This window comes from Meleagris gallopavo, chromosome 1 (assembly GCF_905368555.1).
Source record: "Meleagris gallopavo chromosome 1, MGAL_WU_HG_1.1, whole genome shotgun sequence".
NCBI classification, from domain to species: Eukaryota; Metazoa; Chordata; class Aves; order Galliformes; family Phasianidae; genus Meleagris; species Meleagris gallopavo.
Window position 1 is genome coordinate 186,793,751 of NC_139404.1, and position 27,156 is coordinate 186,820,906.

The 27,156-nt window shown below is 43.1% G+C and overlaps 2 protein-coding genes across 8 annotated transcripts; one reads left to right on the forward strand and one right to left on the reverse strand.

Annotated features, from left to right (window-relative positions):
* The first annotated feature begins 957 nt into the window (after positions 1–957).
* ANKRD42 (ankyrin repeat domain 42) lies at positions 958–20,800 on the forward strand. 7 transcript variants are annotated; one of them, XR_014881151.1, is made up of 14 exons: positions 958–1,091; positions 2,549–2,643; positions 3,440–3,603; positions 5,176–5,283; positions 5,577–5,696; positions 6,264–6,399; positions 10,085–10,285; positions 11,828–11,953; positions 13,152–13,257; positions 13,876–14,051; positions 14,476–14,602; positions 15,743–15,887; positions 16,624–17,101; positions 17,242–20,800. XR_014881151.1 is itself a non-coding variant. In XM_085216424.1 (13 exons), the coding sequence occupies exons 2-13, from the start codon at positions 2,625–2,627 to the stop codon at positions 16,629–16,631; spliced, it is 1,440 nt and encodes a 479-aa protein (XP_085072550.1). In that variant the 5' UTR covers positions 958–1,091; positions 2,549–2,624; the 3' UTR covers positions 16,632–17,246. The 7 variants fall into 7 exon arrangements, 6 of the variants coding, with proteins under 6 accessions (XP_085072550.1, XP_085072547.1, XP_085072551.1 ...); XM_085216424.1 differs by having other exon boundaries at positions 15,739–15,887; positions 16,624–17,246; XM_085216421.1 differs by having other exon boundaries at positions 16,624–17,246.
* Positions 17,726–26,838, reverse strand: CCDC90B (coiled-coil domain containing 90B). The gene is made up of 9 exons (XM_003203541.5): positions 26,650–26,838; positions 26,300–26,419; positions 23,729–23,832; positions 21,953–22,054; positions 21,437–21,478; positions 21,286–21,357; positions 21,151–21,204; positions 19,532–19,646; positions 17,726–19,050 (listed from the first exon to the last, which is right to left on the reverse strand). The coding sequence occupies exons 1-9, from the start codon at positions 26,768–26,770 to the stop codon at positions 18,995–18,997; spliced, it is 786 nt and encodes a 261-aa protein (XP_003203589.4). The 5' UTR covers positions 26,771–26,838; the 3' UTR covers positions 17,726–18,994.
* Positions 26,839–27,156: the final 318 nt, after the last annotated feature.

The window sequence follows — 27,156 nt, forward strand, 5'->3', positions numbered from 1 at the left end:
CTTGATTGTGAACACAAGTGCCAACAGACAATTAACAAACCAGGATGCCTGGTAGTTGAGACATTTTAATGATTATTTTTTTTTCTTTTAGTCACACATAAGAGTTTAATACAGCTGAACAAACTTTTCTTTACAGGGGGGGAATGAATCTAAGAATGCTCATTTGAATTTTTTTTTTTTTTTTTGTTGCTTATGACTGGATTTAGGTGATAAACCAGCTATCCTGAGATGTTAATATTTCTTAAATGTAATAAATAAAATTAAGCATATATTTGTGTCAATCTCTTTCTTTCAGTAATGGGTTTGTGTGGTTGGGCGTTTGTGGGATGGGCAGTAAACTGTCATACAGTGTTTGTCTTGGGATAAACATACATTTTGCCAGGCGTAGGGTGGATTTCTTTTGAAAGTCAGAGGAAATATCACTATCCTAGGATGTGGCTCTTCACAATGTCGGGTACTTAGAAAATCCAAATTCACCCCAGCGTATGCTGTAAGTATCAGCTGTGAACCTGATGCTGCTGTTTCTTGCAGTATTTCCCATCTTCACAACCAGACCAAGCAGTAATCCTTCTGTAACACATTCGTGTAAGTTGCAACAAGAAGTTGCATATTAGGAAAAATCCACTCAGATGTGCAGAGGGATTTCTTTTGTCCCCATCGAAGGAAGTCAGTTTCCTTCCAGGCCGTTGGGTGCTTAGGCAAGGGGCTGAAGAACCGAGGCTGTGTCACAAAAACACCCGAGAATGCCTCAGGGGTTAAACGCACAGCTGTGACTCGAGTCAGAGCATCCCACAGAGAGCGGGCAGGTGAAATGCTTGGCAAATATCTGCGTGGGTTGAAAACAGGCAGCGATTTGCTGTTTTTTCCTGGAAAAGGCCCTCAAGAAACCGCCCCAGCTCTGCCCAGCAGCAACCGCACCGCGGGGCAGGGCCGTCCCGCCTGGACGCCATGGCCGCCACTCCCACCAAGCACCGCCCGCCATTTTCCTCCCGCGAGGACAGCGGGCGCCGCGCCCATAGCAACCCCGCTGCGGCGTGGGAGAAGGAGCGAAAGAAGAGGAGAAGAGCGCGGCGCCAGCCCTATTTCGGCCGGTGAGACCGCTCCGCCCGCGGCCTTCTCCCCGCGTCCTTCCCTGAGGACCGGGCCGGGCCTTGCTGCCTCCCAGCGGCGCCGTTCCCGCCTCGGCCGTGAGGGGGACGCCCCGCGGGGCGGCTGTGCCCGCGCTGTTCGGCCCTCCTCAGTTGTTTTGTCCGTCTGTTAACATGTCTACTTGTTATTGAGCCCACCTGAAATACCCCAAGCTAATTGATATTTGCCGAACACGCGGGGAAAGGTGGCATAACTCCCATGGACACTGCCGGGATGGGGTTATAACCCCACAGGGAACTCAGGACCTCGGTCTTTGCCCACTGTGTGGCTTTGTGCCTCATCCCCTTCAACTGCTGCCAAGAAGCATCGCATTTTTGTGTGTTACAGAGATACTGGAAAACCTAGCATTGTCCCTTTCCCTCAGGCTGAATGATTTCTTGGGTGAATTCTGGTCAAGTACAATTGTAATGCTTACCTGCTTACCTACTTCTTTCTACAGAGCAATTTTTTCCTAGGAAACAAGCATTTGATAACAAATTGCACTGACGTTATGGAAAATATCACTCTCTCTCAAAACCAGTGTGTTTTGTACAGGGTTTGTGTTAACAGCTATTCATTAAACTTCATTCCCAGCTGTGCTTGTGGTGCCTGAGCCATGGGGCTGCAGCTTGACACCCATCTGCACACAGGCATAGGTCATTGCCCCTTCCAGAGGAAGAAGGAGAGCAAGATTCTTCTGGATTAAAAAATAATAAATATTACCTTGAACCCATAGCACTGGAATGTGGTGTTAAGTGCATTAGTGCTTTGGCACGCAGTGTAGTTAGCTAGATCTGTCTCTGATGTAAGTCTGCATCATTGTGCTGAAGTCTGTAACCCCTCACCTGGCATTGTGAGAAGTTGCTTCCTTGTGGGAAAATTAGGTCCTAGTGATACTCTCTGTTTAAAAAACACAACACCAAAACTCTGCATGTATTTAAGTTTTATTTAAAAGCATGAATTGGATGAGCCCCAGAGGTCCCTTCCAACCTGACCTATTCTGAGTTGCTGCTGGTGTTGGTTCATGAAGCATTTTGCTGCCTTTGTGCAGGGCAGTGGTACAGCCTGGCTTGGGAGGGGAAGTGGGAGTGAAGTGATGATGCACCAGGGGTGCGTTACAGCACTCAGCCTGGCTTACTGAAACAGTTGAAGCCCCTCTTTTCCTCTCTATGGTAATGCTGAATCTGGCCAAGCACTACTGTCATGCTAAAGATTACATGGGAATAGGTACTGGTAAATAGTGTCAGCTACTTTTCATCATGTTTAGTGCTTTTATGTATGCCTTTGAGCAACAACTCATTGATATTCTTTAACACATTTTTAATAATTCAAACTATTGCCTCAATTTCTTCTCCATGGGCAAGAAAACTGAGGCACTAATACCTTAAGACCAACATTTACGTGCGTGCTTAACTTGCAGAACAGCAGTCTGCTTCTTCAAGACTTCTTAGAGCCTGAAATTTAATCAAAGATTGTTGGTGCATTTTGCTTCCAGAATGGTGACTACTCCAGAAGGTGATTACTAATTGTTTTGGGTTACTCATATGCTTAGCTATCTGAAGTTAGCCATCTCAGCCATTAGATCTACTTACATCACTTATTTTTGTTGGCAAATGTAGGCAGAATGCCAAAATGTTGCAAGAGGATTTAGATATCCAACTCCCATTGTTTACAGTTACACTGTCAAACAGTAACAAGGCCTGAAGGAAAACACAGATTATATGATTCCATGTCCTGGTAATGGGTTTTTTTGGACCATGCTGCGTCTAAATTTAGAGTTTGATTCTGAGCCACTGAAGTCCATGAAAATGTTATTGACTTTGGTGGGACTAAAATACTGGGCTTCTAACAAAGTGACCTGTGCCAGAGCAGTGCTTTGGCCTGGTGCCCCCAGCACAGCATGCCTCAATGTGCCATGTCCTTGGGTAGCAACAAGGAGCATGGCCATGTGGATCTCTGAGGATCAATGGCTGAGCACCTGAAAGTGTGATTGATGAAAGAGTTTGTGATGCCCACAGCTTTGGAAGTGAGCCAGCGTTGGGGGTGGACTTGATCCAGCATTTGTATGCAGAGATGGAGTTGCTTTGCTGTCTTGTTCTTTTTCTGGGGCTGGAGGGACATGGCTCTTTCAGGTTTTTGAATATTGCTTTGCTTCTGGGAAACACAAGTGGGTAAGGACTCCCGCTGATACGTTACACTTACATGGGTTACACTTTTGGCTGATTCTTATAAACTGTTCTTTGTTTCATCACTTCTTTCATCTCTCTGAAATGTGACTGAGCTGGCTAATGCTATTATTATTCCTCACTAGATGTCAGGAAGAAGCAAACTTACACCAATGTACACGAGGCAGTGAAAGCCGGTGACGTAGAACGGCTTGCATTAATGGTAAAACGCGGCGCCTCTATCGATGAGGTGGATTTTGTCCACAAGTTCACACCGTTGCACTGTGCTGCACACTCTGGAAGCTTGGAGGTAAAATCTTAGAATGATAGAATGGCCTGGGTTGAAAAGGAGCACAATGATCATCCAGTTCCAACCCCCTGCTATGCACAGGATTGCCAACCACCAGACCAGGCTGCTCAGAGCCACATCCAGCCTGGCCTTGAATGCCTCCAGGGATGGGGCATCCACAGCCTCCTTGGGCAACCTGTTCCAGTGTGTCACCATCCTCTGGGTGAAAAACTTCCTCCTAATATCTAACCTAAACCTCCCCTGTCTCAGTTTTAAACCATTCCTCTTTGTCCTATCACCATCCAGTCAATGTCCTCAGATTTGACAAAATCAGAGTTTTTCTTACTCCAGACAAGGTGTGCCTTTTGGCCTTCCTTCTAGCCTCATTGCCTTCTTTTGTCCCTCTTCTGTTTTCTCCTTCACTCAGAACACTTGGAAAATCCATAAGGTTATGTATAATGTTCTGAAAGTGATTGAACCAAGTGAGAAGTGATGCAGAAATGTTTGTTCAGTTACCAGTGTTCTGTCCCATGCCTCATTCTCTACAGAAATACTTCAAATACAGTTCATTTTAACAAGCAAGAACACTGCCTACCAATGCAGAATGAGCAGGTACTTGCTGCACGAATGATTTGATTTCCAGAAGGACTGAGCTGCTGCATTCAGCACAACGTTCACCTTCTTGTTACAGCCTCCTTGTGCAACGTTTATAGCGATCTTACTTTGAAACAGCAAGGCTGTAAATAACCATATAGAGACTGAAGTCCCAAAGGAAAGAATGTAAAGTTTTCTCTGAATTTGAGAACGATAAATGCAGTGCTATTACTGCAAGGTACAGAAACTGTCAAGAAAATGCTGATGATTTTGTTGTCAACCCTAAAAATTACTGCCCACCCTTACCTACCTCTACAAATTCTACCATTTTTCATTTAAGTCTCCTACTTTGCAATCAATGTATTTGGGTTTATTGAATTATCTGTCACTTTTTTGTTACCAAGCTCCTCGGTGGAAACGGAAGGAAGCAGGGCTGGAGATAGGAAATAATAATAATGTTTAACAAAAAGCTTTAACTAATTTTGTAGCTTGTTATCATTTTAATAATTCTTTAAGCTTTCCATGGAAAGCAATGACACCTGCTGAAAAAAGGTGAATAGAACTAAAATAATGTGTGATGTGTGAGAGGAGAGATGGGATTGCTTATACCCAAGAAGCCTAATAAATGAATTGAGGCTTTGTATTTGGTTCATGGCATTTTTCCTACTGTTCATTTTAGCTGGACTTTAAGTGAGCATGTTTGCACCATTTTTCCTAATGTTTTTACCTCATGTCACATGAATGCTCTCGCAGGCTGCATTTTAAATCTGGAATAGTAAAATCAAGCAGCCACACTGTAAAATCATTGCAATTAGAAGGTTGGTTGTGCTTTTTGTACCCTTAGATGAAGCCTTGAAACGATCTCATTTCCTAGTAGCTAACGCTGTTTGAAATGTAACATCTACTGTTAATTTATGGTTAACATTTGCCCCAGATAAGTTAAAAGAATTGTTAAAGAAGAGTTTATTAAATAAAACGAGCTTGTTTTTGGTTGAGCAGTGCCTTCACTGGTTGCTCTGGCATGGCGCTGACGTGACACGTGTGACAGTCAGAGGCTGGACAGCAGCTCACCTTGCAGCGATCCGCGGGCAGGACGCTTGCATGCAGGTACGTAGGGATATTCACTCTTCAGCAAAAGGAAGGCAGGCCTTTGATTTGGAAACTTCTTTATGAAAATCAGCTTAGAGTGCTCCTACTGGAGCTGGATCTCAGCTCTGTGTCTTTACAGCTGAAACCAAGTCACTGGTAAAACGAGTGCACTCATCTGTTCCCTCTTTGCTAACAGATTTATTTTGTGTGGTGACTCCAGAGGTACCCAGCTGATCACCTCAACTCATCCTGCCAGTCAGTGTTTGCTCTTTCAGCCTGTAAACTGAGCTCAGACTTTGCATTTCTTGTAGGCTTTGTTAATAAATGGAGCAAACCTAGAAGCTCGAGATGACCGTGGCTGCACTCCATCACACTTGGCTGCAGCCCATGGGCAGTCGTACACATTGCAAACCATGTTGCGAAGTGGAGCGGTGAGAGACTTCTACCTGCTGTTCCCTAGTGCAGAGCCAGAGTCTGGTATCTTTTTCCATACCAAGCCCTCACTAACTGAGGTTTGGGACCATGGATTGATCTCTGTTGGTACATTCTTGTTGGGAATTTATTTGTAGTGTAAATTTTCATTTTTTAATTGTAAGAGATGTTAGGTCTCTAGATCCAAAAATCTAGAGAGAATCAGTAACTTGGGACAGCATTTGGACAGAGAAATCACTAAAAGAAGATCAGGTGCTGCGGTGGCTGTGATTTTTTTCCAGTTGTATAAATCTTCTACAGTAACAGATGTTAAAAAAATCCAGTTGTATATTTAAGAACAATGACTAACATGGTGATAGAAGTATGACTGACAACACACCTTTTATGTGTGTTTTATTCCAATAAAGCAAAGAACCTGTGAGAAATACCTCTTATGCTACTTTCATGGCTTGAATTTGGAAAAATATTTTGTTTAAATAACGTAGCACAATGAGCCATTGATTCTTATTTATAAAAAGTCTTGTGTCTAAGTTCATAAACAAATTAACCTGCTGCTTTCATTTTAGAATGCAAACGTTGCAGACAGGAATGACTGGAAGCCTGTCCATTATGCAGCTTTTCATGGTCGCTTGGGCTGTTTGCAGCTTCTTGTTAGATGGGGAGCATGTGTAGATGATGTGGATACCGATGGAAACCTTCCAGGTACGTCAGGAATAATCATTTGTTTTTTCAACCCTTGTTGTATATGTGATAAATGTAGCACATCGTAAATAAAACACACCAGCAGCATTGATAGGGCAGTAGATAATGGTTTGGTAGGACAAAAGGGAGCCATTTAAAACGAAAAGAGGAGATTAGATGTTAGGAGGAAATTCTTTACTCAGAGGGCGGTGAGGTCCTGGCACTGCTGCCCAGAGATCTGTGGTGCCCCATCCCTGGGGCCAGCTCAAGGCCAGCTTGGATGGACAGCCTGAACTGGTGGGGGACAAACAACCCAAGGCAGGGGGTTGGAACTGGATGATCTTTGAGATCCCTTCCAACTGAACGAGTCATTCTGTGATTCCATGTTTCTGGAGGTGGTCAAGGCCAGGTTAGATGGCACTTTGGGCAGCCTGGTCTTGTGGGAAGTGTCCTTGCCTCCCTGTCCATGGATGGTCTCTAAAGTCCCTTCCAAACCAAACCAACTGATGACTGTATGATTTGTTCCATGTTATCAACCCGATTATTCCATTTTTATGATGATAGGGGAATACACAAATCCAAAGTACTTGTTGGTTGGCAGCAGTATCCTGTTCAGCTCCTGCTGCTGCTGCCAAGGCTCATATCAGGAGCAGGCTCAGCCTGAGTGCTGTGTAGGTGGGCATCCTCTGTGCTTGTGCCTATGGAGATCACAGAAGGAGAAGGGCAGGTGGGGCAGCAGGCAGGCTCTGCTGCTATCTGCTCCTTTTTGAATGTATACCAAGCTTGAACAGCTGTGCCTGTGTCATCAGATTCTGGCGTGTTCATACGCAAGCTTTTGCATCCAACTATTTCTTAACTGGATTGGTAAAACCTTTGTTCTCATTTACCTCGGATTTCTCCATCTTGATTTCTGGCATACCAGTATATCTGTATTATCTATAGTCTATACTCTCTTCAAAATCCTGTGTGTAGCCACTTTAGCATAAAAAATGAACAGTTTCTCCACCCTTTGCTTATCACGCTACTGCCTCAAATGACTCTGGAAGTTGACTGTTGTCGTTCAACCCTTTGTTCTTGTTACATCATTTCCCCTTTAACATGTTAACATGTTTAACAGGCCTTCTTATGGTCTGTCATATTATTTGTTTCAAAGAGCGTATTTTCATCCCTCTATAACTTGTTTAGGGGTTTAGATTTATCTTTTAAAATCCATTTTAAAATATTTTATCCTCTGCTGAGCACCATTTATCCAGAAAACTGATGTCTGTGTTCTGTTCTGGAAACCCAGGCTTTGTTAAAGGGTATGAGGCTCTTACATCCCAGAAGGACATCTGGTGTAGTGGCTCAGGCAATAAAGGAATGTGATGTTAGGCACTCTGGTGACAACATAGAAGGTAGCTCTGTTTGCATTTGGGAACACTTATTTTTATGGAGAGATGGTGAATAACAGCACTGTTCCACTGAAATGTCCTGTGTGTACTGGTTGGTCAAGAATTGTTTTGGTTATTCTTCTGAAGCTGCTTTGTTCAATCTTTGATATGTTTCATTTGCGTCTGTTATCATCCAGAAGAAAGAAAATGCTTTGTAACACTGCTAATAAAAAATTAACAGAAGTGCTGTGCTCTACATACCTGTGTCAATTTAAATCATCTTTATATAATTCAGCTTCAAGATTAGCTGGCCAGTGCTATAATTTAACCTGAAAGTACTGAAGGAATTTACTGAGATTGCAAATCCACGCTCCTAAAACTTAAGAATTGTAAGACTGCCCTTTTGCATGTTTGTTATGGCAGAGGCTTTAATTACCTACAGTGTGTTAATTTGTTTTGGAGGAACTATGGCTCATTCAGTGCCCTAAGTAGGCTGTGTTTATTATTTCAACATTTTGTTTTCTTTCTGTATTCTCTTTTTTTAACCATGCTTCACTTATGTCTTACTAGTTAAGCCTGTTCTAAATATCATATTAGTTTAATTGTAGTGCAGCACCTGATTTTTTCACATACATGGTTCTTTCACTCTCTATTTAGATAGCAGTGAATAACTTTAGCCCGATTTTATAGGAGGTGAGATGAAACATGGAGAAGTTGGGATCCCAACACCAACTGTGATGCCCGAGATAAAGATTTTCAAAGTTCTCAGCACAAAGCAGCATATTTTATGTTAACATCACAAAACTCTTTGGCTTTGGTCTCAAAAGCAAGTGCTCAGCATGTCTGAGGTTGTCTGGCACTGTTCCATGTTGGGCACTGGCTGCTAAGAAGCACACGTTAAAAGCATATGAAAATTTCCTTTATGTCTTCCACAGAGTCTCACTGCAAATCTGCAAAAAGATACAGACAGAATAGAGCTCTGCAGTGTCTTTTTCCTTTGCTGTTTTTGCAGAAAACCTTGAGCTTTTCTGACTGCTTTCTGCATGGGATAGGCACTTCATAATGCATTATCTCAAAAGGTGAAGTTTTATCCCTGAGATTCTTAGGTATTTGAAAGTGGATTCATATGGATTGAGACTGTTTTTCACCAGCTGACCAGTTATCAGTACTCAACTTCTGGAACATGTCTCTTCATTTCACTTCTTCCTAACTCACTATGAGAATGGTTTGCAGTAGAGATCTCCAATGTGCCAGAAGTTAGCTTAAGTGACTTAAGTGATTTTTATTTTTTTTTTGTCCTGGTTACACTGTTCAGCAACTATGAAGATAATCAGAAACATGTAGCCCTTTTTCCTGCAGAATGTCAGCCAGAGCTTTTTGATGGAGTGATAATGCATACTGAATTAATATGTGGAGTGATAATCCACGTTGAATTAATACATGGAGTGATAATATGTTCCATAATAAAGGCAATCTAACTTGCATTTTGCAACTTCTTCCCTTGAATGGACTGGAGACTAGGATTTATTTCATAATAATGGACGTGTATTTTGTACCTCTTACTTTGTTACAGGCCCAGCACTCTACTGGTGTTGAATAACTAAAGCTCAGTGTAGCCTAAAGGACAGGGGAGGAAGCACTTGTGCTGTGCAGGGAAGCAGTCACTGCTATGCTGGGTCAGAGCAGCTCCTGCCCACACAACTCTCCACAACTGTAAACATTAAAAAATGTCATAGAAGCACAGTGAATACATCTGTGTATTAATGGGAATAACAGGGGATGTACCTCCAAAGCTCTACTAGTAAAGTGAATGTCACTATCATTTTACAGGTGAAGTAATGGAGCTGCAGAGGTGTAATGCAGCTTGTTAGGGGTGGTGCAGTGGATGTGGGACTGAAACAGATGCCCTAACTCCTAACCAAAGCCTCTCCTTGCAGGCCCTCTGTAGTCTTATCTAGGAGAGTGAGGCCAGATCACAGCTGCTAAGGAGTGAACATTCCATAGGGAACAGGAGACCCCACCAGTGCCTCCCTAGCTGTTGCTCTGGGGTCTCTTGGCAGTGTCATGCTGCATTGGCTGCAGTCAGCTCTGCCAGGGCATTTTCTTTGCAGATCCTGAACTTAACAGCTTTCTTTTACCTAATTTGCTATGGCTGAACTCTGTCCTGGACAGGAGCTGAGCATTCCCTGTGCAGCTGTCTGCTCCCTCCTACTGTGCAGGGTTGAATGTCTCAAGTGCTGGTAGAGAAGCTAGATGTAACTAGTAGTGGAAACACTGCCTTCTTGATGGTCGGCAATGCCCTGCTCTAACATACTTGGTTTCCCCTTGTGCTGTAGCTCATTTGGCAGCAGTGGAAGGACACCTGCATTGCTTTAAGTTCCTGGTCAGTAAAATGGCCAGTGTCGTGCGTGCGCTGAAAGCCAGGAATGACCATGGAGAGACTCCAAGGGACTTGGCTGAGCGGTTCTATAAAGACAATATTCTGCAATATATTGACAGTGTGGAAAAAGAGGGGGAGCATCCAGAGACGCAGGAAGGTGAGTAGGGATGAAATATTAAAAGTTGATTACAATTTGTACTGTTAAAATAGACATAGTAATTCTATGAAGCACTCGATTCTGAAATCTGTATGAGCAGAACTATGACCCTTGTATCACCATTGTAAGGTACAACTGTTGCTTAGGATATTTTTGGCACCTACTGATAGCTAGACTGGGATACTCAGCATGACTTTATAAATATTATTTACAGTAATCAGAATAAAGCTTCTCACATTGTGTTGCACTATGAATACCAAGTTGCCCGTGCTCTGCCTACACTCCAGCAGAGATCCAGAATCGCTGAGTTTGCAGGTTTGCCTGCTCATGATCCTGAATAACTGCTGAGCCTGGAAAGATCCCACTGAAATTAAGGTTACTTGCTAACCAGGAATACTACTGCAGTCAGCATGGCAAAGGACACAAGGGTAGCAAGGTTTCTAAGGAGGACGTTCAACAGAGCAAGGATATGAGCACTGCACCTTCACCTCTCTACTGTTCCCAGGCCCACGCTTTCCCTGTCTGCTAGTCTTCTGTCATTGTGTTTACAGGTATAAATACTAACACTCTCCACCTACAAAAAAATAACCAGAAAAATCAAATGGCCTGCATGAATAGTTTTTAAGCAAGAATCGTAGAATGGCCTGGGTTGAAAAGGACCACAATGATCATCCAGTTTCAACCCCCTGCCATGTGCACGGCTGCCAACCACCAGACCAGGCTGCCCAGAGCCACATCCAGCCTGGCCTTGAATGCCTCCAGTGATGGGGCATCCATAACCTCCTTGGGCAACCTGTTCCAGTGCGTCACCACCCTCTGTGTGAAAAACTTCCTCCTAATATCTAACCTAAATCTCCCCATCTCAGTTTAAAACCATTGCCCCTTCTCCTATCACTATCCACCCTCGTAAACAGCTGTTCCATCTCCTGTTTATACATTCCCTTCAAGTACTGGAAAGCCACAATGAGGTCTCCCCAGAGCCTTCTCTTCTCCAAGCTAAACAATCCCAGTTCCCTCACCCTTTCCTCATAGGAGGTGCTCCAGCCCTCTGATCATCTCAGTGCCCTCCTCTGGACCCGCTCCAAGAGCTCCACATCCTTCCTGTACTGGGGGCCCCAGGCCTGGTTGCAGTACTGCAGATGGGGCCTCACAAGAACCGAGTAGAGGGGGAGAAGTAATATAGTTTATATATTTGGTTAGACTGTGGAAATCTGGGTAGGCAGATGACTACCGTTACCACCAATAATAGAACATTAACTGTAAAACAAAGGTATACTTGTTATTTCAGATTTATGAAATTAATCACTTAACTGTATAAGATGCCTGTAGCCATGACCAAGAGAGGTTTAGTCAAGTCTGTGATGAACAATCCTAGATATGCAGCTGCATTTTGGCTAATTAAAGGTGTATTAACCTTGCTAGCTACAGCTATGCAGTGTCTGTGAGTGAGTTGTTATCATAGAGGCAAGTTGTTTGAGACAAATATGAACACGTTTAGTGGGATTACTGGCATCTGTTCAGAAATGTGTATTTCATTTTCAGTTTTAGCTTTCCCAGCCCATGATGCTGCTTTCAGAGGGGACTTGTTAGTACTCAGAAGACTAGTGAGATCTGGAGTAATCAATATTAATGAGCGGGATGATAAGGGATCCACTCTCATGCACAAAGGTCAGTAATTATGATCAGTGTTTGAGCTTTTTCCTGTTTATTGCTGGCTTCTTTACTTACATTTTCAAATGGCTGCTCATTAGATAAACTTAATGAAAATCTCATTTCCTGAGGGCTCAAGGGAGCAACCTTGAAAAATATTTTATGATGTATGCATGTGTAGGGGTCACTTTAAAAATAAAATAACCAAGCTGAAGTCAAGATAGAACATTTTGTTTTAAAAAGAAAACAGCATCCACATTGATTTTTTTTTTATTGGGTGGAATGTTACTTCCAGAGACATGGACTAGTTAGGCATGGCAGTGATCTGCATTGTGGTTTGAGTCTTTATTTACTGAACATATTGGTACTGTGGCGATGTGATATGAAAACCACAACAAATTAATTTGGTAGCCCACTCTGCAGGCAGCATGATTGCTGGTATTTAACACCTTGATTTGTAGTAGAGTGCTAGCATTACAGGACATCAGTCCTCTTACGTTTGAGGGTTTCTTAATAGTGTTTGAGAGAAGAAATGGCAGAAGAAAGATAGAGGGAGGCATTCTTGTAGTACACTTTTAACACTATTTCTTTTTGCTTAGAGAAAAATGGCAGAATTTTTAAAAACATGTAGAGAACAACTTTACATTCCTTCACATTTCTTCCCATTATCTTTTCTTGGATAGTTTCTAGCCAACAATTGTTTCACCCCCAATCTTTACCTCCAGTGTTTCTGTTGTGGGGAAATTTTGGGCTGATTGTCAGTACATTTTCTTATTTCAGTCTGACACATCTCCAAATAGGGTGCTGTCAGAGGCAGATTTACTTAAGAAAAAGGCTTGCAGGTTTCAGCTAGCAATGCCAAGGAGCATCTTCCATATGTGAGACATCATTACTAGGGGCCATGCAGTGTGGGCAGTAGCCCTGCTGATGCAGGGACTGAGAACATTTAGTTTAGCTCATGTACAGAAAGAGCTGCAGATACATTTCAGAGACCAGAAAAAGCCACAAACCCACTCTACATGATCTTCTCTAAAATGGGGTGTACCCAAGTGACTTGAGCATCTTGAAATATATCCTTCTCTGAAATAGTCTCTCTCCTTTGTAGTCTTGGTGAACCCAACATCTTGCATGTTAAACCATAGCAGAAGGGGGATGTAGGAACTTTAAAATGCTGCATTTGTCCATGGCTGACTTGCATGCACCTTCCTTCTCCCAGCTGCAGGACAAGGGCACATCCATTGCTTACAGTGGTTGATTGAAATGGGAGCTGACTGTGACATTACAGATGATGCTGGAGAGACTCCAAAGGATGTAGCCAAGAGGTAGCAGTACATGCCATGTAGATCTGTCTTTTTTTAACATTTATTTTACTATTTAAATGTCTAGTCAGCTTTGTTGTAATTACTCCTGACTTTTGGTGATGAAGCAAGAACTAATCCAGCCCTTGAATTACAGCTCTGAGTGATAAGCAAAGCCACATTGTAGCTGTAAAGGATTGCAAATTTATTTTCTTCTTCTTCTTTTTTTTTTTTTTTTGGAGCAAGGTCAGGTATAAAAGATGAAAACTAACGGATCTGCAGAAGGAAAATAGTGAGCCTGTGTGCTGCAGCTGTACAAAGTAAATGGGAGCTAGAGAAGGCTGGTCGATTTTTGATTTAATAAAAATAATGTAGTTGCTGATGAGATTCAGTTGAGAAATCCTACGAAGCAAAATGTATTTCTGAAGTGGGAGTCGTCGTAATAAGATTTCACTGAGGCACAGTACTGTGGAAAGGAGACTGCTGCTCATAGTTTGTGTACCAGTGCTTCCTCAAATCCTGAAACTCTGTCCTCTAAATGGGAACAGGAAGTGTTTCAGTTTCTATCTCATGTGGGAGACATGGCTGTGTGTCTCTAGGTTACAGGATTGTATCAGTGTAGGTTAACTATTCTCTGCGCAGATTTGCCCAGCTAGCAGCTGTGGAACTTTTGACCCAAAGAACTGGAGACAGTAACTCTAGTGATGAAGAACTGGATGCAAGCAACGTAAAATTTTTTGAAAGACATGGTGTGGAAGGGAGTACAGACAGCAAAGAAGACTTAATCCTGGATGAAGCAGAGAAGAGGAACGCGCGCAGTAAGCACTGTCTTACTTCACTCCTTATTTGAACAGTCCAAAGGTGTTGGATTTCTAGTTGCACAATTTCTGCCAACTGCCACATTTGTTTTCTGTTGTAGAATGAGTTTGTTGATAGGATATCTGTGACACTGAGTGCTCAGGTTGTGGAGGGTCAGGAAGGATGGTACAGGACAGTCAGAACATAACTGTTACACTGTTACAATCCCTGCAGTGAAACCACACTGGAATGCTCTTTGTTTCTGAGAGCAGTGTGCTGTGTGGGTCTATCTCAGTATCTGTGTGCCAGGTGTATCTCAGTGTCTGCTGAGCAGTGTGGTTACTGCTCTGTGTGTGATGCTGTTTCCCATACTGCTGGACTTCAGCATGGATGTCTTCAGCTGTTTCCATGCATTTTACCTACCTGGTGAACCCTGTGTTACAGTAAGAGCCTATCACAGGATTCAAGAACTTCAGCAACTTCTGGAAATTGCCTACAGCAACTACAGACAGCTGGGAGGAATAACTGAGGAGGAGAGGAAGATGAAAAAACATGAAAAGGAGGTTGAGAAGTAAGGTCAACTTTATAATGTGTCCCATTTTAAGGCCTTCTTCAAGGCTACTTTACCCTCAGATTGCTTTGGCCACTCTGTCTTTTCCACTTACTGACTTTAGCCAGGCTAAAAAGAAAAGGACTTTGGCCGTTTGTGGACTCTTGCCACGAGGATCAACCTTGCAGTACAACACAAATGATTGATAGCTCTTCTATCTTCTATATCTTCTATATCTTCTATACTTCTTGTGCTTGTGCAGGCTGTCATCCTGCACAAGAAGACATCCCTCACTCTACCTCTGCCTGTCAAACATTTGGCTATGTGCTGTTCTCAGTCACTGTAGATGAGCATATCTATTACATGTTTGGATCACCTCAAACCAATGTCACAAATGGTGTGCCATTAGTGGAGGCCAGAGAGCATCCCTAGGTCCACATTGGCCTTCTGAAACTGAAGTAGTGCTTCTCAGGGTACCTACAGAGATCTGTGTGTAAACTCCAAGATACTTACTTGTATGCTGGAAAACCCCATTATTTTAACATGTTTATTGTCTCTAATATTGCAGGAATTGCCACATGGGAAGGATTTCTAGCAGATTTTGAAAATGTCTCCTCTCTTTATAGCTTTGATAATTCATTGTAGCACAGAGGAGAGCCAGCTCATTTCCAGATGATTCAGTTGTTGTTACATAGGGATAGATCAGAATTAAATCTCAGCTAACCAGTTCCGGGAATTTCAGTTAATTTAATAGCCACTGTGACTGATGAGAACCTGTGCAACTGGGTCAACCAATGCTTCAGCTTCCTTTTAGTATGTGTCATGCAGGCTCTCATCTGATCGTTCCTCACGTGTGCTTACCCAGTCACTTTAGGAAGTGTGCAGAGCAGCCAGCTGCTGCTGGGAGCCGAGCTGGGTTTCGTCCCGCCGGCGCTGGCTCACTGTGCGGGGACACGTCTCCACCTCGCGGTCAGAAGCGCCGAGCACAGCTGGCTGTATGGTAGGCAAAGCAGCCGACGCTGGAGCTTTTACAAAGGGGCCCGAGCCAGGAGTGCGCTCCATTGGCGTTGTTTTCTGCTCTCTGTTCCTTAAAACACGCGTGGAGCGGCCTGGGCACGGCTGTATGTGCTCGATGCTGTTTGTCTCCTTTGCTTTTGGCAGGGCCGTGAGGGAGCTGGAGGCGCAGCTGGAATCCGAGCGAGTCAGGAGGGAAAAGCTGGAGAGCCAGCTGGATGGCTGCCGCGCCGAGATCGGCCGCCTCAGGGAGAGCCGGGGGAGAACCCGCAGCCCTGCTGCTCTGCCTCTGGTTAGTGGGACGGACGGCAGCCCTGCTGCTTGGGCGTCCTCGCTAAGATTGAGGTGGTACTTGAGTGAATACGTTAACAGCTTTCAGCTTGGCACGGTGAAGTGAGCAGCAGCCTTTGCTGCATCCTGACCTGAGGGGTTATCAGTTTCTCTTTGTCCCTGGCAGAGAATATGAATTCTCCGTATTTAGAAAAGGGAGTGGAATGGTCCTTGAATGCTTCTATGGTGACTGGCTGTTCATCTTGGCGAGTAGCTGGTGCCCAGTTCAGACTGGATTGGGGATTTCAGGAGCTGTCCCCTCATTCCCCAGCTGGCATAGCTCGTAGCAGCTACCACACATGTTGCAGGATCTCTCTTTTGCATCAGAACTCTCCTTCAGAATGGGTTTATTCTCACCCCTTTTATCTCAGACTTGAAATAGAGTTGGTGGAGGCCTGTAATACAGCATTGCTGTGTGCCGTGGCTGAATTCAACAACTGGTCTCGTGTCATCTTAATTATCAAGCCCACTGACAGCAAAGCAGGTGCAGATAGGTTGACTTTGAAAACAGAAAACACATACACATATTTAATCAAATCTGACAGCAGATCACAAGTTCACACGCTAAGTTTGGAGACAAGGAAAGGTGGCTTTTCAGACCTTTCCCAGCCACACCATCGTATTTTTAAAGCCTGTCTTACGGTGCAGCAGATTTAAGCGATTGCTGCTTAATAGCTGTAATATGTCCTTTGTTTCAGGAGCCTGAACCCATCTCCATTTCCTGCAAAGAGAAAAAGAAAGTGAAGAAGAATCCACCCTGCAGGCATGGAGGAGTGTTTGTGAGGCTGCGCTGAGGAAGGAGCCTCAGACACAGGGCTGGCAGGCGGAGGGTGCAGAACGGCTGTGGTTCATCAAACTGCTTTCCCAGTTCTTTGGGACAGAAAATATTTCTAAATCACTGCAGCAAGGAAAACAAAAAAGAACAAAAAGAAAAAAAAAAAAAAGAAGGCTTATCTTCGTGTCTGAGGTAGTTTAACAAGAGCTTTGCAAATTGGAACATTCCAAAATTCAACTGCAGCAATGTCATAGGCCCTAGCCTACGAAAAAGCTAGCCTCACCTACTGGTCTGTTTGGTATTACTGCCTTGAAACGGGGGAAGAAAAAAAAAAAAAAAAAAAAAAGCCCGTTATTTCAGCCAGGACCTGCGGGGTACAGAGACAAAGAACAGCACACAGGGTAAGTCCTTGCAAAATAGCAGTTAGATGCCAGGCAACTGACTTTTCATCTCCAGCCAATCTGTGCAGGCCATAAGGATGGCTCTCATGAATAATACTTTGACTGTTTTGATTCCAATTATAAATCCTTGTATTGTAAAGGTTAATTTCCTGGTGCTTGAATCCTGATGCGTCCTCTCCTTTGCTATCCAGAGAAGCTTAATTGTGGTAAGTTTCAAAGTTAGTGAAAAACTCTGGTTTTGTGTGCACATGCAATAGATGGGGGACATCCAAAGCAATAACATAAGCCCTGTGCCAGACAAGGAGAAATCCAGCATCTGGATCAGAGACTTCAAGGTGTGTGAGGGTGGTGTGGAGCTGCCGCAAATGAGAGTTGGTCCATCACTCTTGCTGCTGTTCCAATGCAGGAATGGTGCCAAAGATCAACTCGTGTCTTGCAGAGAACTCCAGAAATGGTTACAGTGTGTATGAGGATGGATGTGTGACTGTGCAGCACCCCACACCTATTCCACTAACACATCCATAACAGAAAAAGCAGCCTCAGCTCACTAACAGTGCTGTGCTCATTATAAAAGCCACACTTCTACAATCCAGTCATCTGTATTCAAATTTCACGGATAGCAAATGTAAGAAATCCATTTTATTTTCCTAAATGTACACATTAAACACATAATTTCATGCACAGAATACAAGAATTTGCAGGACACCAGCTAGTTCAATTGAAAACAGAATAGAACTGCAATTGAAAACCTTCCACAATCCAGAATTATAAACTCTGTAGCCCACAAAGTGCTTATTCTTAAACCAGGAAGATTTTTCAAATAAAAGGAGTCAAATTAAAAGCATAGGCATTTGTACCCGATACGACTGCTTCAGTTTTGGAAGGCATGCACCCATCGCATCCTGCCTCTGCAACTACACTGAGAAGTCCTTGCTATAAGCAGACGCTCATCACCTGCAGCTGAAAGAGTCCCACAGCATCACAGACTGCTCTCAAGGAGCACTTCTGTGACACAACCAGATCCCAGACCCAGAAAATACATGAAGGTTTATTGAGAATACTCAGCACTGCTTGAAGGGAGGAGGTAAGAGCACTTATCTGTCCCAGGCTGCCTGCAGCCAGTAGAACAAAGGCACTTCCCCTTGGAGAAATGAAGTTCTCCCTTTCTGTTGACCTCCGGGCTTACAAAAATTTTAAGGGATATTAAAAATAAATACATCTGTAGAAACATTTTAGTTCTACACAAGATTTTAAATTTATGTAAACCATTTTTCAAGAAAAACAAGGATTCTTGAGAAAAGGCCTTGGAGTGTGTATTTTATATACATACCTTGATATTTTCATACATATTTATGAAAATTTATAACCAAAGAACCAGGTTTCAAACCCATCAAAAAGAGAGGAACAAATACCCAGCTCCTATGTGTAAGGTGACTGCCTGGATCACAGTGCATCTCTTGGAACCTGCTGCAATTCTCCCATATCAGTAATGCTAATTTAGAAACAGAAGTCCAGTATTTCCACAGGCATGCTGAATGTTCAGTATTTCCATTTGGAGCAGAGATGAGAGTACTGGCAATGTTCTAGAAGACAACAAACTTGATTCTGAAGCCCATTAGGAAACACTTTCTGATTTAATATACAAAGTCTTTTGAAATATATACATTATTCAATAGGAGATAATGAAATATTACTATTATTTGCCAACTTCTCCCTCATATTATTTCATTTGTTAGTGTTACACAGTCAGAAAACACTGTTCACAATAATCAGAACAAGAATATAAAAACTGGAGGTAGCACAGTGACCTACAGCACGGATGTGATGGTTTGGCAGATGCAGCCTGGCTGGCCTTTTCTCCACCTGTATTTAATGGAGTCATTCAGTTTAGAACTATTTCCAGAACCTGTAAAATCCCAGTGCTATTGCTAAGCAAGTGAAAACCGAAGCTGTTAAAAGAACAAAAGTAGTAATAATTAGATGAATGTTAAATTGTATCATGTTCTGCATACAGGAAATTAATTGCAAACAGAATGGAAAGCAATGACTTGTTTCAGATGTGGTATCCTCCACAGTAGCACTGCCTACACAACGAGGTGGGAGGTCAAATTCAGCAGCCTGCAGAACCATCTTATCAGAAATGCTTCTGAAGAACTGAATTGGATAACACAGAGCACAGCAGACTACAGTAATTTTTACTGCCCTTGCCCATCTACCAGAAATGGTATTACAGGAGAGATGGCTGTATTGGGTCTAAATTAAATGTAATTAAACAGGCTTTCCACTGAACAAAATGAGAAGCTAACACATCAGATGTGACACCCAATTTGCTGAATTTTGGAATTCACTTTGCACATAATGTTGAATAACTCTTGAACTTTGCATGTCCAAATTAAGTCCCTGGTACTCACCCTCGTGCCCATCACATACCTGCCAAGTAACGTATCGTATCGAGTTTATTTGATTCCATGAGTGTTTTTAAAGAAGCTATTTCAGTGTCAATTTTATTACTGATCTCTGAAATAATGCTGTTGGTATTCGAATCCTGAAACGTTAAAAGAAAGCATATAATTTGACAATGTTCTCAAGCTCTGTCCAGTTTGCAAAACCAAACAGGAATATTGTGCTATGAGCAATAACAAAGAGAAATTTCCAACATATTGGACAACATATGTAATTAGTAAATGATCTCAAAAGTCACAGAGCAACACTTAATACCACAGGCAAGTATATTAAAGATGAAGACAAAAAAAGAGAAAAATAAGTACGATCTGAATTTTACCTGTGATATGCTACGTGCCTCCTAAGGAAGACATTCTACTATGTCTTCATAGCATCCCTAAATTTTTGCCAAACAAAGGTCTAAGAAATCACCACCTTATCCAAGAAAACGAAGCTGATGCTGAAAATGGGCAAAGTTCCTCAGCAGCATCAGGCTGCAATGCCTTCAAGGAGGTATTGAGGACTCCCAGCCCCTGAAACTGTCGCTTGGCTACAGGCACCCAGACAGTCTCTGCTAGGACCAACCAGCTCACTGGCTTTAAGATATTATTCTGTTAACATCAGTGTCTCAAAGCTTGCTGGGGACACAGATGGACTTGTCTGAGTCCAGGCAAGTCCTGGGCAAAGGTTGTGAAATCCTTTGTCTGGAGAACTTTGATGGACGAGGCCAGGGGCAAGGAGAGAGAGATGAGCTGCAGCTAAATAGCTGTGAAACAGTCTTTTGTGTGGACTTACCTCAGGATGATGGCCATCTCGGGGGATACTCACATGACTCTTGCTCAAGTGCAAGGGATGTCACATAGGCAGGAGGAAAAGGAGGATAAAAGGAGGAACCGAAAACCTGGTGTCTGCCATCAGATTATTCCTCACTGCAAAATTCCTTCGTGTAGGCGGACTCCCCTGGGCCTGCTACCTGAGTCCTGCTGCTTCCTCCTGGATCGGCTCTGCGACTTCCTTCTGCCACCTGCTTGCTGCCCAAGGCCGGCCACGCTGCTGCTCTCTCCCCTCCCCGCTGCTTCTACCTCGGACCATCAAAACGCCGTGCAACGGGACCGCTGGTGGTGACTATCCCCGCTTTACGCACTTCTTGCTTCTTTCCTCTCTTTGCAATTCTTGCTTCTTTCCTCTCTTTTCTATCGCCCTCCTTCCCTTCCCCATCTCCCTGATTAGGATTATAATAAACTGGTTGGACCAACATTTGAACTGTTGTTTCTTAATCTCACGCCGGGTATACAGATAATACAAGAACCTCATCTCCCTCCTATAAATCGGAGCGAGACACTGGTTAACACCAGAACGGGCAGCGTGGCAGAACACACTCTACCTAGAACAGACTGCACAAGTCCGGAAGTGAGAGATGAGGTTTGTGTGTCACCTGCTTGGATGGTGTTTAGTGCAAATCCCACACACAAATCCCATAAACATGTACAACACACACAGGTTCTATCACAGGCAGGCAGCTATTAACTTTCACAGAAGTTCTGTGTTTACACAACATCTGGATTGTAACTGTATCCTGCTCAATATAAAGTGAACTCAATCCTTACTTTTTTATGAAACTCTGTAGTTGCTTCCATCAATTTCCTCTCTTGATCTGTAAACTACAGATAAAAGATAAATCACAACTGTAGCGAAGGAAGATGACACCAAACTCATAACAGTATCTTCATAGGTCAGCTTACCATATCTGTCACTCTGCTCCTTTCTAGGTTTATGTCTAGCTTGCTGTCAGCTTGGATTTTACTGGTTTCATTCTTTAAAGCAAATAAAGATCATGAAAATAACTATATTCTTCCCCTGAGATGAGTGTATACCTACTTGCTGTTTACTTACCATTAACTGCTGTTTAACTTGATCTAGTTCAATTTTCATTTTCTAGGAACAGAGAAGGGAAAGAGATTTTATAACTTCAGAAAACTGCTGACCAGACAAATCAGCTCTGCAAGTGTTACTACTGCATTTCTGTGATTACTGTTCTGTAACTTTTCCCAACAGAGCAATGTGTTTCCAACTAAATACCCCAACTAGTGCTCTATTTAAACAGTCAGATATCATCCGCTCAGAATTTTGCTCAAAATCATAGCTTTGTATTCTGAGACCAAAGACAGGAGAAAAACACCAAAATGCTGTCCAGCAAAACTAAAACATATCTTAGTCACCAGTTTAATTAACAGAAATGCCTGACTGCTCTCCCTGGATTGAATGGTTAATGGCAACAAGACTACAAGAATCACCCTTGAGTAATACAGAAGATGACATCAAATATTCTGTACCACCAAAAATGTGCACTGGGGAAATACTGGTATATTTTAGGGTACTGATGGCTTAATTAAAAGGATTTACTAGTACCTCATTCTCTGCTCTCAAGTTTGCAAATTCACTTTTTTCCAGGATGACCATATCTTTTCGAATGGAGTCCAGATGTGCCATGATCTGCTGCAAAGTTATTTCCTTGGAAACAATAAAATAAATCAATGGTTAAGTTCCAAACTGTCTGATAAGCAAAGGAAGGGATTTTTAGGACTCAAATTAGGAAATAAACTGCAGCAAAGCATAAAGATGGGGAGACTCTCCAAAAGAAACAGCTTTTATAAGCTAGAGTTAAAAAAATAAAGAAAACTAAGGAAGAAATGGAATAGTTCAGAATCTTGAAGGCAATACTCTTTTAACTGGTGGAAGAAAGTTTCCCTGCTGTTCAGCATGGACAGTGACAAATCTGTGAGTCTGTTTCTAGCTAACAATATTTCTCAGATCCTATGCTGAACTAAATTCCTCTGCCTCTACTTCCACTGAGGTCTGACTGTATTTCATTAAACACAATTAAGTTTTTACTGTTTCTGGAAGAACTTCAGAGCCATTTACACCAAGGAGGTTCCTCTCTTCATCCCATCTAAAGATGTTCAGCGTGGTCACTGAATGCACCATAAAAATGGTGTTTCTACCTAATATAATTCCATACAGATTTTTCTTGTATATGTAATCAGTTGCCCAAACAGAAAGGTTTCTGCTTTGATGGAAGAAACAAAGACACAACTTCTTGTCTTCTTTTTGAGACTCACAGGAAAAATTCCATTAAGCATAAATGCCAGTAAGGTAAAAATCTGAAAGCAGGAGCCCACAGTTTAAATAAAACAGCAGTGAACACTTAATTGCATTAACTCATTGAAGAAGAATGGCACGTTATTTCAGCTTGCACTGCCTTCCTGACTAATTATTAAAACCATTACTGTGCACCGAAGCTTTATGATGCTGGCTGGGATGCTAAAGTTCTTTTTCTTTTGGGAGTGTGTTAAAACAGAACTTGTCAGCACCTCAGGAGAAGGAAGAGCCACGCGACTGAACTGATTCACTGCCTTCAGGTACAATCACACACCTGACTCTAAATGAAGGAGACAATTGGACGCTTTGCTTGAGCACAGGCTGAGCTACTGAGCAGTGCAGAGCAAGCAGCCAGGTGTACACAAGCAACCAAGCAAGTCACAGCCTGCTTGCTGTCCCTGGGGGCAAGTGACATGCCACAGGTGATAGCTAGAAGGTTAAAATCTCTTCCTCTGTCCACTGTGCTCTGTGGGAATGGCTCCTGGGTCTAACCTTTCACCTAAGTCAGGCCTGGGCAAGGACAGTGATAGTTGCTGAGGGCTGCAGTAACTGTTTAACACTGCATAACCACATGGTGGTGCCTAAGCCCACATGCCAGCCACCTTCTGCTGTTACAGTAGATGTAACTTAACAGGCTGAAATGCAGGAGTAAAATCATGACGCAGTTCCAGTGATTGCTTTCAGTTTATGAATAGAGAAATAGGATAAATACAATGCACTTTCCTTGCATTTCTCTTCTGCTCTCAACTGCTGCAAAAGCACAGTTTGAAGTTTGGTCTCATATCAGAGCTCTAATGAAGCAGTCTCTGTATTACTTCTGTACCATGTGGCCACCTCCAAAAAGCACTTCTGGGAGATATTTACATTCTCAGTATCACCCTGAGACCCAGAGAAACCCATCTCAGAAAGGAATTGATGGCATTATGGAGAGTCGCTCTCTTGTCTTTTAAATATGCAAACACGTGCTACATTTATACATTATATTTATAGAATACTGTGTGCGTACATACCATAAATAAATGTTACCTGCTGAGCCTGGGTAACCATGTCCTTATAGACTGTCTCCAAGCTGACATTTGAGAGGGTTATTAATGCTGACACGATGGTCTCTGCTTGTTCTTTGGCAAAGCCTGAAAAGCAGTTAAAGGATGACAAGTTTGGGCAATGTCAGAGAGCTGGGTGAAGGGCAAGAGGTGCATAACAAATGCGACACTAAAGTGCTGTTCCTATCTAAAGCAGCAAGTGGGAAGTCACACAGTTCCTGAGAACTGGCAGTAAGGAGCAGGTCATGGGAGGATGTCATTAGGCAAAAAACAGCAGATTTAAAGCTGCACGAATCTGAAGGCCATTAGCTTTAAATATACTGAGATAGCTGATGCACTCAGCTGATGGCAGTAACTGATTTCTGTACGCGAATCTCCTCATGCATTCTAAGAATAATTCAGTACCATTTTGCTTTGGAATGAACTTTTGCAAATTCTATTAAAAATCCAAGTTAACTTGAGCTACCAGGCATGCACCCTGTAAAATAATAAAACTGAAAGACAAATCTGCACATATGGAAATTTTTCTACAAAGATACAAGCACATGCAAAACTGATTTAAAGACTGTTGCATCCATTGCTTGCAGAATGAATTCAGACTGCATGATTTTTGCTTGCTGAAGATAAAAATTGCACTTTGTTGGTAGCTTGGTGCAATTTTGGAGCATTTAAAGGGAGAGAACTGAAAAGAATCAGCTGTCAAATTGGCCAAATCTGATTCTGTGCTAAAGGTTTATTTCCAGCAATCTCACTGTTATATTTCAACTGCTCCATTTCATAAATTGGGATCAATTAACTTCTCATTGAAAACTGCTTTTAAATTAAGCTATTTAGAGAAATATGATGCTGATCTCTTCTGAATTATTGGAATTATCAAGCCTTGCAAGACTGCATTACTAAAAAAACTATGCAAAATTTATGAGTTTCCTTCCACTGAGGTGTGATTGTATTGCTTCAGTTTCCCCACGTTTTCAGGGTTACTTGGGCTTGTGCTGTTTCATTCGTTAGGAACTGTCCTTCCTACATGGAAGTTTAGAAAACGTGGAGAAATCCATATATGTAAGAGACCTGAGACTGAAAACTGCCTGCAGTAAGTTTGACAGACTTTAAAAGCATCTCTCAGTTTTGTGGAATGTTCAGGTTTTACCTTCAGAGCCCTGTCACTGTGATGCTGACGTGTTTGTAGCAGTTACAGAACAAATTAACAAACTCAGTAACAACAGCACACCAGCATCAGACTTCATCTTGAGTTCTAAAGGACCACCAAGGAGAAATAGCTGAATGAGTACTTGGGACAAGAAACATCTAACAAGCTGTCTTGGCTGCCTGAGGAAAGGAAAGTGGCAAATACATCAACAGTTCTTAGAAACAGTTCCAGAAGATGTGTAGGGAACTACATGCTGACAAGTCTGACAGGCATTAAAACACAAAGAAACAACAACAAACCTTATTAGTGGACTATTGGGTGTCTTCTGTGTACTTCTACTATTAGAACTTCACAGGGGAAAAAGTCCTAGCCTTGACTGGATAGAATTCCAGCTGCCACTTAGGATAGAGATCTTGGAATTCTAACAGAGAACTGATAGTCTGTTGAAGATATCAGCTCAATATTTGGAAGGGATCAGTACAGCAAACCAATTACTTAAATTAGGAACAGGAATTACTTAAAAAAAAAAAGAGTAGAGAACAAAATAGATCCAACATCATGTCATTATTCAAATCCGTGGGACGTCCACTGTCAAACAATTGCTTGGCAAAATTCACTGAGCTAGAACTCAACTGTTTGAGAAGGAATGAGGGGGAATACATAATGTTAAGTGACATGAGAGATGAAATGTTCATTCCTTCTTCCCACAAAAGAACTGAGGAGGCATCAAGCCAACATAGCTGAGGTCAGGTTCTGTGTACACAAATATTCTACATAATGAGTGGACTTTCAAAACTCCTTAAGAAAGGATGGTTTTGGTACTAACTGACCAACATACAGTAGCTCAGGGACTGCATTAACTTAGGAAAGAATGTTAAATGCATTATGTTCTTTGAAGGGAAGATGCAATATAAACTAAATCTACAGCTACAAATGAGGCAAATTTACTGTAACAGCCTGTATGGTTACAGACCACATGCTTCTCCTTCACCAGCCTCTGCTAGAGGCTTCCAAAACATAGCAAAGTACTGCTATGGGGATAATTGATCACACTCACAGTAACAGTACTTAAAGATTTCCTTTGGAATATTTACAAGGGGGGATAGTGATAGGACAAGGAGGAATGGTTTTAAACTAAGACAGGGGAGGTTTAGGTTAGATATTAGGAGGAAGTTCTTCACACAGAGGGTGGTGACACACTGGAACAGGTTGCCCAAGGAGGCTGTGGATGCCCCATCCCTGGAGGCATTCAAGGCCAGGCTGGACGTGGCTCTGGGCAGCCTGGTCTGGTGGTTGGAGACCCTGCACATAGAAGGGGGTTGGAACCAGATGATCATTGTGGTCCTTTTCAACCCAGACCATTCTATCATTCTGTGATTCCATGACTATTTAACAGTTATGACTTACCGTGTGTTTCCAGATCCCGCACTAAGGCATGAGTGTCAAAAGTTACCTTCCTCTGCTCCGGGGGAGTGATTTCAACTCTTCTCACATCATACGATTTCCTAGGGTGTGTGGCAGCAAGACCTGGAAGCAACAACACGTGTTTTAAGCTTAAACTCGATGGTTTATCATCGGTAACTTTTATCTCTTTCATCATAATAAAGCTTGCAGGGCAACAAGAAGCCGTTCAGCACCTCACTCACTGCTGCTCTCTCCCTTAACCTGCTGTTTGGAAACTCCTTATCTCTTAAACAAGGAGGTTATATTTAGCCGTGCTCGCAGCAGGACACACAGGGCCCTCCGGCGCCTCTCACCTCTCCGAGGAAGTGGAGACAGCAGCGCCCGAGGCGGCTGCGGGACCCAGGCGGAGAACGGGCCCGGCCAGGCACGACCGACCCGCCCGAAGAGCGAGGCGCTGTGCCCGCCACCCGTCATCTCCTCAGTGCGGTGCGAGCACCCCGCTTCCGGTCCGACCCAGCCCGCCTCACCCACTACGCAACCGCCGCCGGAACGCTCTTCCGGCCGGGCCCGCGAAGGATGCTGGGAAGTGTAGTTCATGGTGGTGGAGAGAGGCGCGGCTTGTGGGCGGTGGCGCCGCGTAGGCAGAGAGAGGGGAGGGGCCGCGCATGGGCACGCGGCGGCTTCTCGCTGTCACAGGAAAGCGCTCCGGCCGCCATATTGCCCTGGTGGAGGCACCACCCGAAGCACGGCCGCTGGGCCTTTCCCCGTTGTTTAGAAGTTCTAGTTAGCGGCAGCAACTGCATCACAGATGTTCAAGAGGCTGAAGTTTGCTGTCAGTTGCAGCAACTCACTCTGAGTGG

What these genes read in the sequence shown, in the direction of transcription:
- CCDC90B (XM_003203541.5), bottom strand. Translation starts at nt 26,770, where the DNA reads ATGACGGGTGGCGGGCACAGCGCCTCGCTCTTCGGGCGGGTCGGTCGT. An exon ending in ACTTGAGAGCAGAGAATGAG is followed by an intron (nt 21,479 to 21,952) that starts GTACTAGTAAAT and finishes CTCTGTTCCTAG; the next exon opens with AAAATGAAAATTGAACTAGA. An exon ending in AAGTTAAACAGCAGTTAATG is followed by an intron (nt 21,358 to 21,436) that starts GTAAGTAAACAG and finishes TTTGCTTTAAAG; the next exon opens with AATGAAACCAGTAAAATCCA.
- ANKRD42 (XM_085216421.1), top strand. An exon ending in CACACTCTGGAAGCTTGGAG is followed by an intron (nt 3,604 to 5,175) that starts GTAAAATCTTAG and finishes TTGGTTGAGCAG; the next exon opens with TGCCTTCACTGGTTGCTCTG. An exon ending in GGCAGGACGCTTGCATGCAG is followed by an intron (nt 5,284 to 5,576) that starts GTACGTAGGGAT and finishes CATTTCTTGTAG; the next exon opens with GCTTTGTTAATAAATGGAGC.